This window comes from Elephas maximus, chromosome 8 (assembly GCF_024166365.1).
Source record: "Elephas maximus indicus isolate mEleMax1 chromosome 8, mEleMax1 primary haplotype, whole genome shotgun sequence".
Taxonomy (NCBI): domain Eukaryota; kingdom Metazoa; phylum Chordata; class Mammalia; order Proboscidea; family Elephantidae; genus Elephas; species Elephas maximus.
This window is the reverse complement of record NC_064826.1, coordinates 65230833-65245486: the sequence shown is the minus strand read 5'-3', so window position 1 is coordinate 65245486 and position 14654 is coordinate 65230833. Positions and strand designations below refer to the sequence as shown.

The following is a 14654-nucleotide window of genomic DNA, read 5'->3' as shown; positions in this document are numbered from 1 at the left end:
TGTTGGCAAGTGTGTGAAGAAATTGCAATCCTCATATGTTGCTGGTAGGAATGTAAAATGGTACAGACCCTGTGGAAAGCAGCTCGGTACTTCCTCAAAATATGAAACATATAGTTACCACGTGACCTAGCATTTCCACTCGTTGGTATGTACCCAAAGAATTGAAAACGTATGTCCACACAGAAAACTGCACTAATGTTCATAGCAGTATTATTCATAATGACCAAAAAAGTAGAAACAACTCAGATGCCCAACAACTGACTAGTAGATAAACAAAATATGGTATAACTATATAGTGGGATATTATTTGGCAATAAAAAGGAATGAAGTACTGACATGCTGCAATGTGGATGAACATTGAAACACTATGCTAAGTGAAAAAAGTCAGTCACTAAAGATTACATATTGTATGATTCCATTTATATAAAGTGTCCACATTGGGAAGCTCACAGAGACAGAAAGTAGATGAGTGGTTGCCAGGGGCTGGGGGAAGTAGGGAATGGGGAGTAACAGTTAACGGATAAAGGTTTCTTTTTGGGGTGATGAAAATGTTCTGAAACTGGATAGTGGTTATGGTTGCACAACTATGATATTAAAAACCACTAAATTGTACATTTTAAAAGGGTGAATTGTGTGATATAGGAACTAGATCTTAACAAAGCTGTTATTAAAAGAAAATATAACATAGTTATTAGTACATTATATATCCTTTAAAGCAATAATTTTTTTAAATTGTACTTTAGATGAAGGTTTACAGAGCAAACAAGCTTTTCATTAAACAATTAATACACATACTGTTTTATGACATTGGTTGCCAACTCCACAACATGTCAACACTCTCCCTTCTCAACCTTAGTTTCCCCATTGCCAGCTTTCCTGACCCCTCCTGCCTTCTCGTCCTTGCCCCTAGGCTGGTGTGCCCATTTAGTCCCATTTTGTTTTATAGGCCTGTCTAATCTGGCTGAAGGGTAAACCTCAGGAATGACTTCATCATTGAACTAAAAGGGTGTCTGGGGGCCATACTCTTGGGGTTTCTCCAGTCTCTGTCAGACCAGAAAGTCTGGTCTTTTTTTTTTTTTTGAGTTAGAATGTTCTGCATTTGAGAAAAATGTTCTACGTTTTTCTCCAGGTGTATCCAGGACCCTCCTTTGTGATCCCTGTTGGTCAGTTGGTCATGGTAGCCAGGCACCATCTAGCCAGGCACCGTCTAGTTATGCTGGACCCAGTCTGGTGGAGGCTGTGGTAGTTGTGGTCCATTAGTCCTTTGGACTAATCTTTCTTTTGTGTCTTTGGTTTTCTTCATTCTCCCTTGCTCTAGACAGGGTGACACCAGTGTAGTATCTTAAATGGCCACTCACAAGCTTTTAAGTAGAAGGTATAACATTTTCTTTATAAACTATGTTATGCCAGTTGAGCTAGATGTTTCAAGAGATGATGGTCATCCCCATAGCCCTCAGCCCAGTAATTTGGTCCCTCAGCGAGTTTGGGCATGCCTACGGAGCTTCCATGACATTGCCTTGGTCAAGTTGTACTGGCTTCCCCATTATTGTGTACTGTCTTACCCTTCACCAAACTTACCACTCATCTACTGTCTGTTTAGTATTTTTCCCTCCTCACCCCTCCCTACCTCGTAACCATCAAAGATTGTTTCTTTTTGTGTGTAAATCTTTTCATGAGTTTTTATAACAGTGGTCTCATACAATGTTTGTCCTTTTGTAATTGACTTATTTCATTCAGCATAATACCCTCCAGATTCATTCATGTTAAAACAATAATCTCTAATATTAGTTTTGACTTGTTCATAGTTCACAACTCCAGACTAATTTAATTTTTAAATACACGACTCGACGGCACTGGGTTTGGTTTTTTTTGGGAGGGGGGGCAGGTCCGTAGAGCTTATAGAAAAACAATTGTTACGACAGGAAGGGAAGCCAAATTGGAGTGTTGAAATTCAGAATTTTTAAAGAAATGGGATTTTAATGCTCCAAGTACATACTGGAGTTACACGGTAACTCTGCTGAGAATGATTTTAATGAATAGAATGGAATGATTAATAATTATTTCTGTCCACTTATCCAGCAGATCTTTGTTTGATTCCTTTGATCTGAATCAACACAGACTTTTTTCATTTGTAAATAAATGGGTTGCTTTTAAAATGTTTGAATACTGCTCTATTAGGTACCGTAAACCCTGAAATTGCATATATACTATTTATTTGCTTAGTAAATCCTGCTTTAAAAGATAGTTGTACCTAGCAAGTAGGTATTGCTTTATAGTTTACAAAGCATTTGCATATATAACAGCTTATTTATTCCTCTAAATAAAACCCTGGGGACCAAACTTGACACCTTCCTTCTCCTCTGACTTACTCATTCAACTCGTCACAATGTTCTGTCCAACCTACCTCTCAAATATCCCTTCAGTCTACCCACTTCTCCCATCTTCACTGTTACCATGCCAGTCCAAGCTCCTGTCATGTCTCCCCTGGATCCCTCAGTGGTCCCTAAATACCTCCCCATCTTCCTTTTATACCATTTCAGTCCATTTTCATAGCCAGAGTTATTTTTATGCAGATTTGATCATGTTACTCTCTTCTTAAAATTCTCCATATTGCTTCCCTTTACTCTGTAGATAAATACCCCAATCTCCAGAATGGTCTGGATTTGTGGACTCTACCCTTACCTTCTGTTTCTGTGTGCTCTCTCCAGCCTCTCTGGACACTGTTCTCCACCTGATTCTCTAGACCAACAACACTAAATTTCTTTTAGTTCTATAAAATGCCTCATGCCTCAGGGCCTTTGAATCTGCTGTGTCCTCTACCTGGAATGTCTTTCCACTACCTCTGGCTTACACATCTTCATTATTCAGGCTTCAACTAAAAAGGTTGCCTTCTCAGGGAAGCCTTCTCACCAGGTTCCAGGTTATGTACCTTGTTATATTCCCTCTCAAGGCACTTCTCCTTCTAGCACTCATTAAAATAGTAATTAATGTTTTTTATTGTTAAAAGATACCAATGTTCTTTCTCTCTCCCGCTGTTGCTCTATAGCAAGCTCCTTCTCATTTTCAGATCCAAGCTTAACTGTCACTCTCAGCTAGTGACGCTGTAAAGAAGGCATCTCCCCACTCCAATTTGTGTTTTTAATTTATTTACTAATGACTTCCTCCCTGTTTTCCTGTCTAGAATATGAGCACCATAAAGGTGTATGTGACTTGTTCCTTCCTGGATTTTCAGAGTCTAGAACAGTATCTGGTGCACAGTAGGTGCTCTGTAAACATGTGTTAAATGAACATGAATGAACCCCAGGAAACAGGCAGAACAGATATTAATACTCCATTTTATAAAAAAAAAATTTTTTTTTGATGGGGAAAATGAGGTGTAGAGAAACACATTCAAGTGGGACTTCTTTTCAGTAGTTAGTTAATAGCAGATTCAGAATTAGAACCAGATTCAGTATTAGAATAGTGTGCCCTTTCCAGGGGTGGGATTGTGTTCCAAGCTTTATTTAAACAATTCGAAAGTCACCACTTTCTTGCTTGATACCATACTAGACATAAGATGCATTATTTGAGTGGGTATAATGAATGATCAGATAAACCTAGGGTTGTTTCATTGCATAGGATAGTGCTAGGGATGTTTTTAGTTGTATTTTTACTTTTGTTTTACTGAGATGAGACTTGTTTACAGATTGACCCTCTGGCATATATAATCAGGCTTTCACAAGTTGAATATGTTGTTATTGACAGCTTATTTTATTTATTAGTCACCCTCCTTTGTTGAATATCTAATTTATAAGGCAAAACATTATACCTACAAATAGAAGTGGGATGAGAATATAGAGGACAAAAGCATTCTCACCAGGCATATTTGATATGGAAGAGGGGTCCAGGAGTTGAAGGCGTAAAATCAGGGCAGCACATATGATTTGTTCAGTCTGTGTCCAGCAACAGAGTACGTGCTTGAAGGGACTCATGGAGGCTGAGGTCCAGACCTTGCTCTGCTTGCCAAACTCCGGGCCCTGGCACAAAGCTGGGTCAGTCCAGAATCTACAAGAGCACCTTTCCCTAATTTGCATAAAGTTGCCCGATATGTTTCAGGGAACTAAGCTCTGCATATCAGGACTTGGGCTTGCTCCATTGCATGCTTGGAAACTGTGTCAGGGAAAGGAATAAAGAAGAAAACAGATCAAGTCCCACTGTGGGAGGGTGGGGCCATGTCCTTTAAAACTCCAGAGATCATCCTGCCTGGAGCTCCTGATACCCAGAAAACAGCTCTGTGAGAAGCCAGGTTACTGTACTCAATGCTGTTCACAGCAGTTCACGTTCCAATATGAAAACAAATGGATGCACATTCTTCAGTTTGGTAATACCTGGAATTGTCTAGTTTGTTTTCTCTTGCATTCATATTTACATTCCATACCCACTGGGTTCACTAAATGTTGTTATTATTGCAACCTCAGGTAGTTCACTCGTGTCAGAAGCTCATTCTCTAGATGGGAAATGTTGCTTATTTTAAGGTATTTGCACAGCCTTGACATTTATTGAACTTGTGTTGCAATGTAGACAATTGTCACAAGAAAGAACTCTCAGCAGATTTTTGTTTGTTTGCACCTACTTCTCTTGTTGAAGGGCCACCCAGGGAAACCACATCCATGTTTATGCACCACTGTAGAGAGAGGATTTGCAGGTCATGCTGAAGAGACCATTGCAGAAACGTCCTGGGCTTGGCTTTGCCTCATGGTAGTAGTGAAATGGCTGAGGAGTCATTAACCTTCTGAGCCTTAATTTCCTTAATAAAATGAGGATTCTAGAATTTCCTTGACTTACCTAACAGGTGGGCTCTAAGTATCAAATGAAAGATGTTTGAGAAAAGTCCTTGGAAATGGCAAAGTTGTACAACAAGTTTAATAATGGTGTTGCAATAGAAGTAAACTTTAAATTATGCCTTCTTTTCATTTTAGACCATTCTGTGTATCTTTATGTTGTGAATCATCCCCACATGAAGTCCACAGTGGAGATATTTAAATTTGAGGAACAACAACGTTCTCTCGTACACCTGAAAACTATAAAACATGAACTTCTCAGAAAGTATGGAATTAAAGTATTTTATGCTTCTATTTATTTTGCACCTCTGCTGTGTGCTTTGTTTTCTTTGCTTCAGCAGGCTTTCTTAAACTTTTGTTTAGTAGCATTTTTTAATAAAGTTTTCCAAAGGTTCCCATGGTAACACTGCCCAGCACCTTACTAGAAATTGCTGTATTCAGTATTGAATATCCCTACATTCTCCAACATTTTGAAAGCATTTTAATCCTATAAAGGTGCTCAATTAGATTCCCCACTTTAATTCCATCCTGTTTACCACAGCAACTTAATACCTACTATAGGGCACTCTTTAAACACCTACACTCTTTTCTAGTTGTCCTAGTAGGTTATATTCTGAGAGCTTCACCTGCTGGGTGCTATAACCAACCTCCAGATGGGCCATTTCTTTGTTCGCTTGAGCTTTAAAGTAGGATTTGAAAAAGAGTCCATGGGCACTGATATAAATTCACATCTATTAAGCATTGACTGCATCCCAGGCATTACGCCAAACATACTAATTTAGTTCTCACAACAGCCTGTAGTAATAGACATGAGTAAATTGAGACTCAAGGAAGCTCTGTGTTAAGTATCTTGCCCAAGTTGCACAATTGTAAGTGGCAGAACTGGAGTGTAAACCTAGATTCATCTGAATTCAAACTGGGGCTTTTTATCTCAACATTGAACATCTTTCTTATTGTGTTCAGAAAAATAATACGTTTTTAATGGATGAACTGCCTGCTTCAAGGCTGGAACAAACAATGAAGAATTTGTGTTTTATAAAATGGACTTAATACTAAAAGATAAGCTCTAAAACGGTGGAGGTTGACCTTTCCATGGGATAGGAATATAAGAAAAGGAAAGGAAGCTGATCTGTCCCACCTTTACTCTCTTTCTAAACATCACTTATGAATTTATCCCCATAGGATTTGGAGACAACAAGAGCAGAGAGCAGAAGTCAGGGAAATTGAAGTTATTGAACTCCTTCTGTGGTACATTGTGCTGAGTTTGAGGCTGCAGTGAGGACCAGGGTGGTTGGGAAACTGAATAAGACAATATTTCTGTGTCTGAATTTCCTCAGCAAAGTAGGGTTCTCTCAGTGACTGACTCACCTAACTGTAGATTGCGAGGATCAAATGCAATAACATATAGCCTCACAAAAAAAAGAGTTCCACAGAAAGCACAACCTAAGGGAAAACATTTTAGATAGCAGCCATAGCTCTTAACCACCATGCCACCAGGGCTAACCTACTACTTTATTAGGGTGTACAATTCCAGAAAGCAGAAATGAGAGAACAGCCTGAGGCAGGGAAGGGGAAAGAGCCTATACCAAATGTATCATCAGGTCAACCATTTCTTAGTGCAATTGAGTGATTGAAATCATGGGGTTGTCCTCTAATAAGCAAAATGAACCTTACTTCAGGACAATCTGGCCAAGATAAGAAAGAGAGAAGAATTTATCCACTGGCCCCATCTCCTGTTAGTCAGAAGTTTGCCTCAAGGGGCATTAACTCTAGGGACCCTTGCAACCCCTGCATTCCTGGTTGTACATGTGCAAGTCACATCTTGTGGCACCCTAAGCTTCGATGTCAACAAGGAAGCCAGGAGGCCCACACTGAGCATGAGGGAAGGTACTATCAGGTTGCATCTGTGGGAAGTCTGTCAGATCCTGTATAGAGCTGATCAAAGGACAGATGCTGGAACAAGGCAGGTGAAGCTGCAACAATCTGAAGAGGTACTCAGGAGGTGCCTGGATACACACATTGACCAAGCAATCACAAGGGAGCAGAACAGTGAGCTACTGGAAGCAACTGTGAGGGAATATCACTTCATCTAGGGTGCTCAAGAGATGCCTAGATACGCACATTGACCAGGAAATCACAACAGGGCAGAACAGCAAGCTGTTGGAACCAACTGTGAGAGAATTCACTTAATCTAGGGTGTCAGGGAATACTATTTGGAGGAAGGGACATTTAAGCTGAGACCTGAAAATAAGTAGCCCAATGACCTTGCAAAAGTCATTGTACCACAGAACCTCAAAGTATTTCCTTATTTACCCAACTTTTTCTTTCCTAAAATTTAAACTAAAAATGTTTAATCTTTTTTTGTTGTGGTGGCAGTGAAATATATATAACAAAACAATTACCATTTCAACCATTTTCACATGTATAATTCAGTGGCATTAATTAAACTTCCCGTGTTGTACAACCATTATCACTATTCATTTCTAAAGTTTTTATCACTCTTAACAGAAACTCAATACCTTTTAAGCAATACCTCTCCATTCACCTCTTGCTTAATCCTTTTTTAACATTTCCAAGTCATTGTGCTCTTTTTTTTTTTCCAAAATTGAAATGACTTTATTGTTTTTTATTGGTTGTAAGAGTAAAACTTGCTTAGTTTAAAAACCTTAATGGTATCAAAGAACATAAATAAGAAAGAAGATCACCCATCTACTCAAAGAAAATGTAATGGTCAGGATGGACAGGGTTATACTACAATAACTGAAAAGAAAAAAACCCTAACATCTTAGAGGTTCAAAACTACAAAGCTTTATTTTGTTTTTGTTGTGTTGTGTTTTCTCACTTATGCTACATATCCAACATGGGTGCCTCAGGGACTCAGTTTCATATTTTCCTCACTTAGGACCCTAGAAGAATGACACCCTCTATCTTCAGCAAAGTTGCTGAATTCTGTGGCAGAGTGAGGGAAACACGGTGGATCATGCACTGGTTCTTAAAGTGTTCCACCTGGAAGCTGCACACATCCCTTTATTTCATTGGCCAAAGCAAATCACATGGTTATGCCTAGCTTCAAGGGGATAGAGAAGTAAAATTCCCCCTCCCCCCAAAAAAAATAGAACCAGAAACGACACCACAGGTAACCATTATTAACATTTACAAATCAACATATTTTGGAGTTTGAGGTTTACCTGTATGTTTATTTATGTTTTGCTCACTGCTGGGGAAGAGAAGAGTGATAAAATAATAAAAGTTTAAAAGAAAATCCATCAGGGCAATGCAATATCATGCATTTTCTCTGAAATTATTTAATTCTACTGTTGTTATTGTTGTTGAGGAGCCCTGGTGGTGCAACAGTTAAGCACTTGCCTGCTAACCAAAAGGTCAGCAGTTCAAACCCACCAACCATTCTTTGGGATAAGATGTGGCAGTCTGCTTCCATAAAGATTGCAGCCTTGGAAACCGTATGGCTCAATTCTACTCTATCCTATAAGGTCACTGTGAATTCGAATTGGCTTGACAGCAGTGGGTTTGGTTTGGTTTGGGTTGTTGTTGTTGAGTGCCCTTGAGCCAGTTCTGAATCATAGCAACCCTTTGTACAACAGAACAAAACTGCCCAGTCCTGCACCATCCTCACAATTGTTGCTGTGTTTAAGCCCATTGTTGTATCCACCATGTCAATCCATCTCATTGAGGGTCTTCCTCTTTTTCATTGACCCCCTACTTTACCAAATTCCTACTAATTCATGTATAATTTTTAAAACTGATGAACAGATTAGTCTTTATAGAATTGTAATGATTTTCACAAATGATCAGAATATTTCAATACCTCATGGGTTTTTTCTTTCTTTCTTTCTTTCTTTTTTCACTTCAGTGTGAATGACATCGTGGTTCTTGGACCAGAACAGTTCTATGCCACCAGAGACCACTATTTTACCAACTTCTTCCTGTCACTGTTAGAGATGGTCTTGGACCTTCACTGGACTTATGTTCTTTTCTACAGTCCACAAGAAGTAAAAGTGGTGGCTCAGGGATTTAGTTCTGCCAATGGAATCACTGTCTCACTAGACAATAAGTAAGCTCTCTTAGAATTTTCCCACCCTTTCCTCTTGGCCATTGACATTCTAGTGGACTCCTTCCCTAGACAGATGGCTCCTTTCTTAGGCTTAAGTAGTCAATATATGTGGCTCGCCCAGGGCTCACACTAAATGTGTCATCTTAAGCAAGCCATTTTTCTCTGGAATTTCAAGTTTCCCCCAATAAAATGAGGGATTTGGATTCAAGGATCTAAGGTCCTTGTTCCAAATTCTTGCATCAACACACTTAGCACACTGAAGAGGAAAACAAATGTATAATACCTCTGCCTTTGTAATGAGGCTAAAAGGGGTTTAACCCTTATAGTAAGTTCAGTTACTCAAAAGCTCTTCTTAGAGAGGGAGGCCCAACTTAGATTAGGCATGTGATTGTGTAAGTCACAGACTTGCCGATATCTTACAGCAGAATATTCTCTGAGGAAGTACTCTTTATTTTATGCAGCAGGAAATTTTAAGAGAAAATACTCTTTAGAAATGTTTAAAAATAGAAGATTAAAAAAAAGTACCATGAATATTAACATGTAATTTTGAAATAATGAACAGACATGCTCCCTGTGGAAAACAACTCTAAGTATTCTTCCTCTTAAAAAATGACTGTGACTGAGCTTCATGATCATCAGATACTTCTTTTCAAGCACTTGTGTTTGGAGCTATAGGTCCTTATGGCCTGGTAACAGATCCACTTATCTTCGCTCGCTTAAAAAAAAAGTGGGACTCCAAAGTAGTGAGATTGAGCCTATATGTCATCTAAAAACACCAGGTTTATTACTCTACAGTCATATCTCATATTCAAAGCCTACTTAAAGCATTTCAAGAATATTAAAAATACCACTCCATTATCTTACTGTGGTTTAGAAAGGTGTTGCAGTGATACTTTGAACTACTGTGAATTTTTATGCCTCTTCTCCAAACTAAAATTAATGTCATCTCTCATTACTGCATGTTTAAATGAAAATATTGTTTACTTCAAAGGTATGTCTATGTAGCTGATGTATTTGCTAAGAACATTCATGTAATGAAAAGAGACGACAACTGGGGTTTAACTCAACAGAAGGTAAAAGCACCCTGATTGATCACACAACATGGCTTCTTATATTAGCTCCACACTTGACCTCAGAATGTGCTCCTTCAGGGAAGGAAACATGATGATTTTACAGGAATGCTAGTAAGATTGTGCTTTCACTTCTAAAATGCCCATGAAAAATATCAATTTCTGAAGTAAAAAGGTGGTGGTGGGAGGGAGGGGTACAGAGAAGGAAGTTAAGAAAATGTCTTCACTACTTCCTCTTCGTTGGAAGGTAATACAGTTGAACACCTTAGTGGATAACTTAACTGTTGATCCTGCCACGGGAGATGTTTTAGCAGGTTGCCATCCTAATGCCATGAAGCTGCTGGTCTGTAACCCCGAGGATCCTCCAGGGTCAGAAGTAAGTTCCTATACTTCTCTCAGCTCACACACAAACCTGCAACAAAAAAATTGTTGAGGTAACAGGAGAATTTAAGCAGGTCATATTTCATGTTCTAGAATGGAACAAACCTACATGAGGAAAGACTAAAGATTTTGGTGGGATGGGGAGATATGGCCACCAGGTGCCGAAGTAATCCCAGTGGGTGCCAGAGAGCACGTCCCTTCATTGCAAGAGTTTAACTTGTTATTGGCAGTAATGGGAAAACATGATCCTGTTTATTTATGCTGACCTAGGTTGCCATATCATATCTCCAGGCAGAATGTAGGCTCTGAGCAGGCCTAGCAGTTAAGCAAATGGAGAGTCATGAAGCTCAGATAAAAGGGTTTAAGTGACTATAGTCTCAAAATGAAATTAGTTTTTGCCTACAGGTCTTAAGATACATGATGGTGTTGGTTAACGTCTCATATTAAAGGTATCATTCGTGTTATTTAAAATATCTCTTCTAAAACAATAGTATAAACTACTGAATTTTCTATGACATTGAGTTTAGGATTTTAAAAAAAAGCTGTAATGAATTTAAACATAGATATAATTTTTTGGCACATATGCTTTGGGAGATTTATTCACGAAAATTGATTGAGCACCTGTAAAGTACCAGGCATTGTTCTAAGGATATATCAGAAAAGGAAAAGGACAGAGATACCTGCTCTTAAGGAGGAGGGACAGATGATGAACAATAAACATAAGAAATAAGTAAATGATATGTTTGAAGGTGATAATGTCTATAGAAAAAAATAATACAGCAGAGTAAAGGGGATCAAGATTGCTGTGAACAAGGCAATGGGTAGTTCCCATGATTAAATATAGTGATCAGTGTAGGCCTCACTGAGAAGGGAAGATTTGGGGAAAAAAAAAAAAAAAAACCGTAACGTTTGGACCCAGATTTGGAGAGTTGAGAAATTGAGATTCAAATACTAGGCCAAGAATTGGCCCAGTGGCTAAATTAGAACATGTACTTATTTTGCTTCCAACATTGCTATTCTTCAGTTAAAAAAATAAGACTTTTATTGACATATAACTCATAGCTTCTTAAAAATAGAACACCAGAAAATATAAAAACAAACAGATGTGCAGCCTGAGCCTAGAGTCAAAGAATTGCTACCCTAAGCTAGCAAGTTACCCTTGCCTCAGAAATATGCCTTAAGAAGTCATAGATAAACCTTTCCCCCAAATGCCCAATAACAATGTTTTTTGTTTTATTTTGTTAGTTGCCATAGAATCAATTCCAACTCATATGACCCCATGTGTGCAGAGCAGAACTGCTTCATAGGGGTTTCAAGGCTGTGACCTTTCAGAGGCAGATCACCAGACCTTACTTTAAAGCCACCACAGGTTGGGTTTGAATTGCCAAACTTTCAGTTAGTAGTCCAGTGTGTAACCATTTATGCCACCCAGGGACTCCTCATGTCTGCTTTAAGGAAATGAAAATATGATCTATAGAATGATTTGAAAATTAATAGTCTGGAGTACCTTTTTTATACCTATTTTCAAGTTTAATCGTTTGTATATTTTAAATAAGACTTCTTACTTCCAAATCACTGATACCCGTTACTTCAGTTGAATCTCATGTTTTCTACACAAAGATCCAAGCTTGAGTATCTTTGTGTAAAAAAACCTGAAATCAAGGCGTACAATCTTCCTAAAGACAAAAAACAAAAACAAAATAAACCTCTATTCTAATAAGAAATGTCAACACAGACTCATAGGAACCCTGGTGTTGTAGTGGTTAAGCGCTTGGCTGCTAACCAAGAGACTGGCAGGTTATAACCCACCAGCCTTCAGTGGGAGCAAGATGTAGCAGTCTACTTCCATAAAAATTTACAGCCCTGGAAACTCTTTGGGGCAGTTCTATCCTTTCCTGTAGGGTTGCTGTAAGTCAGAACTGTCTCGACAGCAATGAGTTTGGTTTTTCTGGTTTATATGGACTCGAGGGCACTGGGTCTGGGATAGACACATAAATTTCCAATTTTTTTTATTTTTAATTCCTATTTTGTTCTGTTTAAGAGAACTACATCCAGGCTGCTTGGAAACACGAGCTCTTATATATTTACCAATTAGCAAAGTGTATTAACCATGGGGATCAGTTACAGTATTAGGCAGTGATGTGTTAGATTGAATTTCAAAGTATTTATTCCTTAAACTCCTTCACCACTTTGTGGGTGTGAGGGCCCCGCTCTGTGACGACTGCCATCCCACTGATTACCCAGTTGGGTTGGTTGGGTATCTGGATTATATCTTTGTTATTTTGTCCTATCTTTCCCTCCCCATGCTGTGGAACTCAGTCAAAGGCAAGAACCTTCCTACAGAGGGAGGGCCATTGTCTGTTCAATAATTAGATAAGGACATCCACTGGCTCTTACCTCCTTCTATAAGAGACACCTGAAACTATTGAAATTGCATAAACCATATTTTGAGGGATTTGGCTAATATCAGATAACCAATTTGCTTTAGTAGATAGATATCGTTAGGACATTAGTACTTTAATCAGAATAAGATAAAACTATTGAAGATATACAGATTTTAGTTTACTGATCTCTGAAAAATTGAGTCCTGGAATTTGGGAAGGAAAGCATTACTGGATGGCTGTGTATTCCTACTGTATACTAATGAATGTCTTCTCTTGACAGGTACTTCGCATCCAGAATGTGCTGTCCAAGAAGCCCAGGGTGAGCACAGTATATGCAAATAATGGCTCTGTGCTTCAGGGCAGTACTGTGGCTTCCATGTATCATGAAAAACTTCTCATTGGCACGATATTTCATGGAGCTCTGTACTGTGAACTCTAGACTCCAGATATTCATGAAAGTAAAAAAAAAAAACAAAAAACCCCTAAGTGTATGGAAATTGGAACTGTCAGTAAATAACAAACACCAACAAGCGTGTGTCTGGATTTTTTTTTTATGCATAGAAGTAAAAGAACACATAATATCTACCAAATTGCAAGTCAAATTAGTGACAGTCTAAGCAGAAGCCAAACCTCTCAACTCTTTGTTTAGCACTCCTACAATAAGATGTTGTGGTGTTTGGTAAGCAAGGTCTCCATGCCCACCTAAAGCCCCTTGGTAAGTGTGACAGCAAAATTACCATGTACGACTGTGATATTATGAGCCTCCTGCAGTCCAGGAGAGAAGCTAATGTTCAAATATTTGCAATTCTCCTCTTTCCCCAGTTGTGCTGGGCATAAACTGCTAATCAAGTGCTCAGCTCCACAGATAAAAGCAAGCATTGGTGTTACGAGATGGTCCAAGCCCTCCTCTAACTTGCATTCTTTCTGAGTACGGATGCACAGGGCATCAGATTCTGGGAACTCTGTCAGAGATGAGCTTCGCTGGCTATCGTAGAGCAGGGCTGGATGTATCTATTCATTTGTAATAAGTTAGTAGTTCTACTGACACGTGTATATCAAGTATTGCTAATCTCTTGGATCTGAATGAAGCCTCAGGGTAGTTATCTTCAACCGTTTTCAACTTGCTCATCTGGTTAATTCAATAAAAATACTTATTAGGCAACGTTGAACAGACTTAGCCCTAAGGAATTAGAAATGAATAACACAGTTCCAGCCTAAAGTCCTGCCTAAGAACCAAATCAAACTTAGTATAATGAAAATGAATAGATGTATTCCTTTCTAGGTCAAAAACCAGGATAACCTTTAGCAAGTCAATAATGGGATTCAGTATACCCAAGCACCCGTCTCCCCTTTTTGTGACTTTTATTAGGGGGAGATTGGGTGATTTTTATTTCCCTTCTGAGGATGAGCAGTTGGGGAAGTCTCTTTCAATCCTAACGATATGGCTTGCTGATGCATGTGGGCTAATTATTGTAAAAAAAAAAATTATTTTTTTATTTTTTTATTGTAAGGGTACCTGAATTCATTCTTAACCTTTTGAGGTCAATCTTTAAGAAGCATCATGGGTGTTGTCAAGGGCTCTTGTAGTTGTTGTGTGCTGTTGAGTTGATTCCAACTCAGAGTCAAGGGCACTAAAAGGGACTATAAAATACAAGAAAAACCACAATTACTGAATTTAACTAGGGATTAGGTAGAGCTGAAGAGATCATTAGTGAAATGAAAATAGTTCAAAACAGATTATACCCAATATAACACAGAGAAACCAAGAGATGGAAAATCTGAAAGAGATATGGAAGTTAAAGTGAGATCTAGCAAATAGCAAATTGCACCCCTAGAAAGAAAGTTAAAAAGAAAAAATTGGGTTGAGAAAATGTTTGAAGTAATGTTGCTGAGAATTAGAAAACCGCACCTCGACAAATCTTGGTGG

The 14654-nt window shown here is 38.6% G+C and overlaps 1 protein-coding gene across 1 annotated transcript in view; it reads left to right on the top strand.

The window, feature by feature from the left end:
- PON3 (paraoxonase 3) overlaps positions 1-13257 on the top strand; it is a 29716-nt gene extending 16459 nt beyond the window's left edge. The window contains exons 5-9 of the mRNA XM_049893813.1: positions 4959-5085; positions 8692-8892; positions 9884-9965; positions 10210-10338; positions 13008-13257. Of these exons, the coding sequence (XP_049749770.1) occupies positions 4959-5085; positions 8692-8892; positions 9884-9965; positions 10210-10338; positions 13008-13166 (698 nt within the window). The 3' untranslated portion in view covers positions 13167-13257. The remainder of the gene's footprint in view (positions 1-4958; positions 5086-8691; positions 8893-9883; positions 9966-10209; positions 10339-13007) is intronic.
- Positions 13258-14654: the final 1397 nt, after the last annotated feature.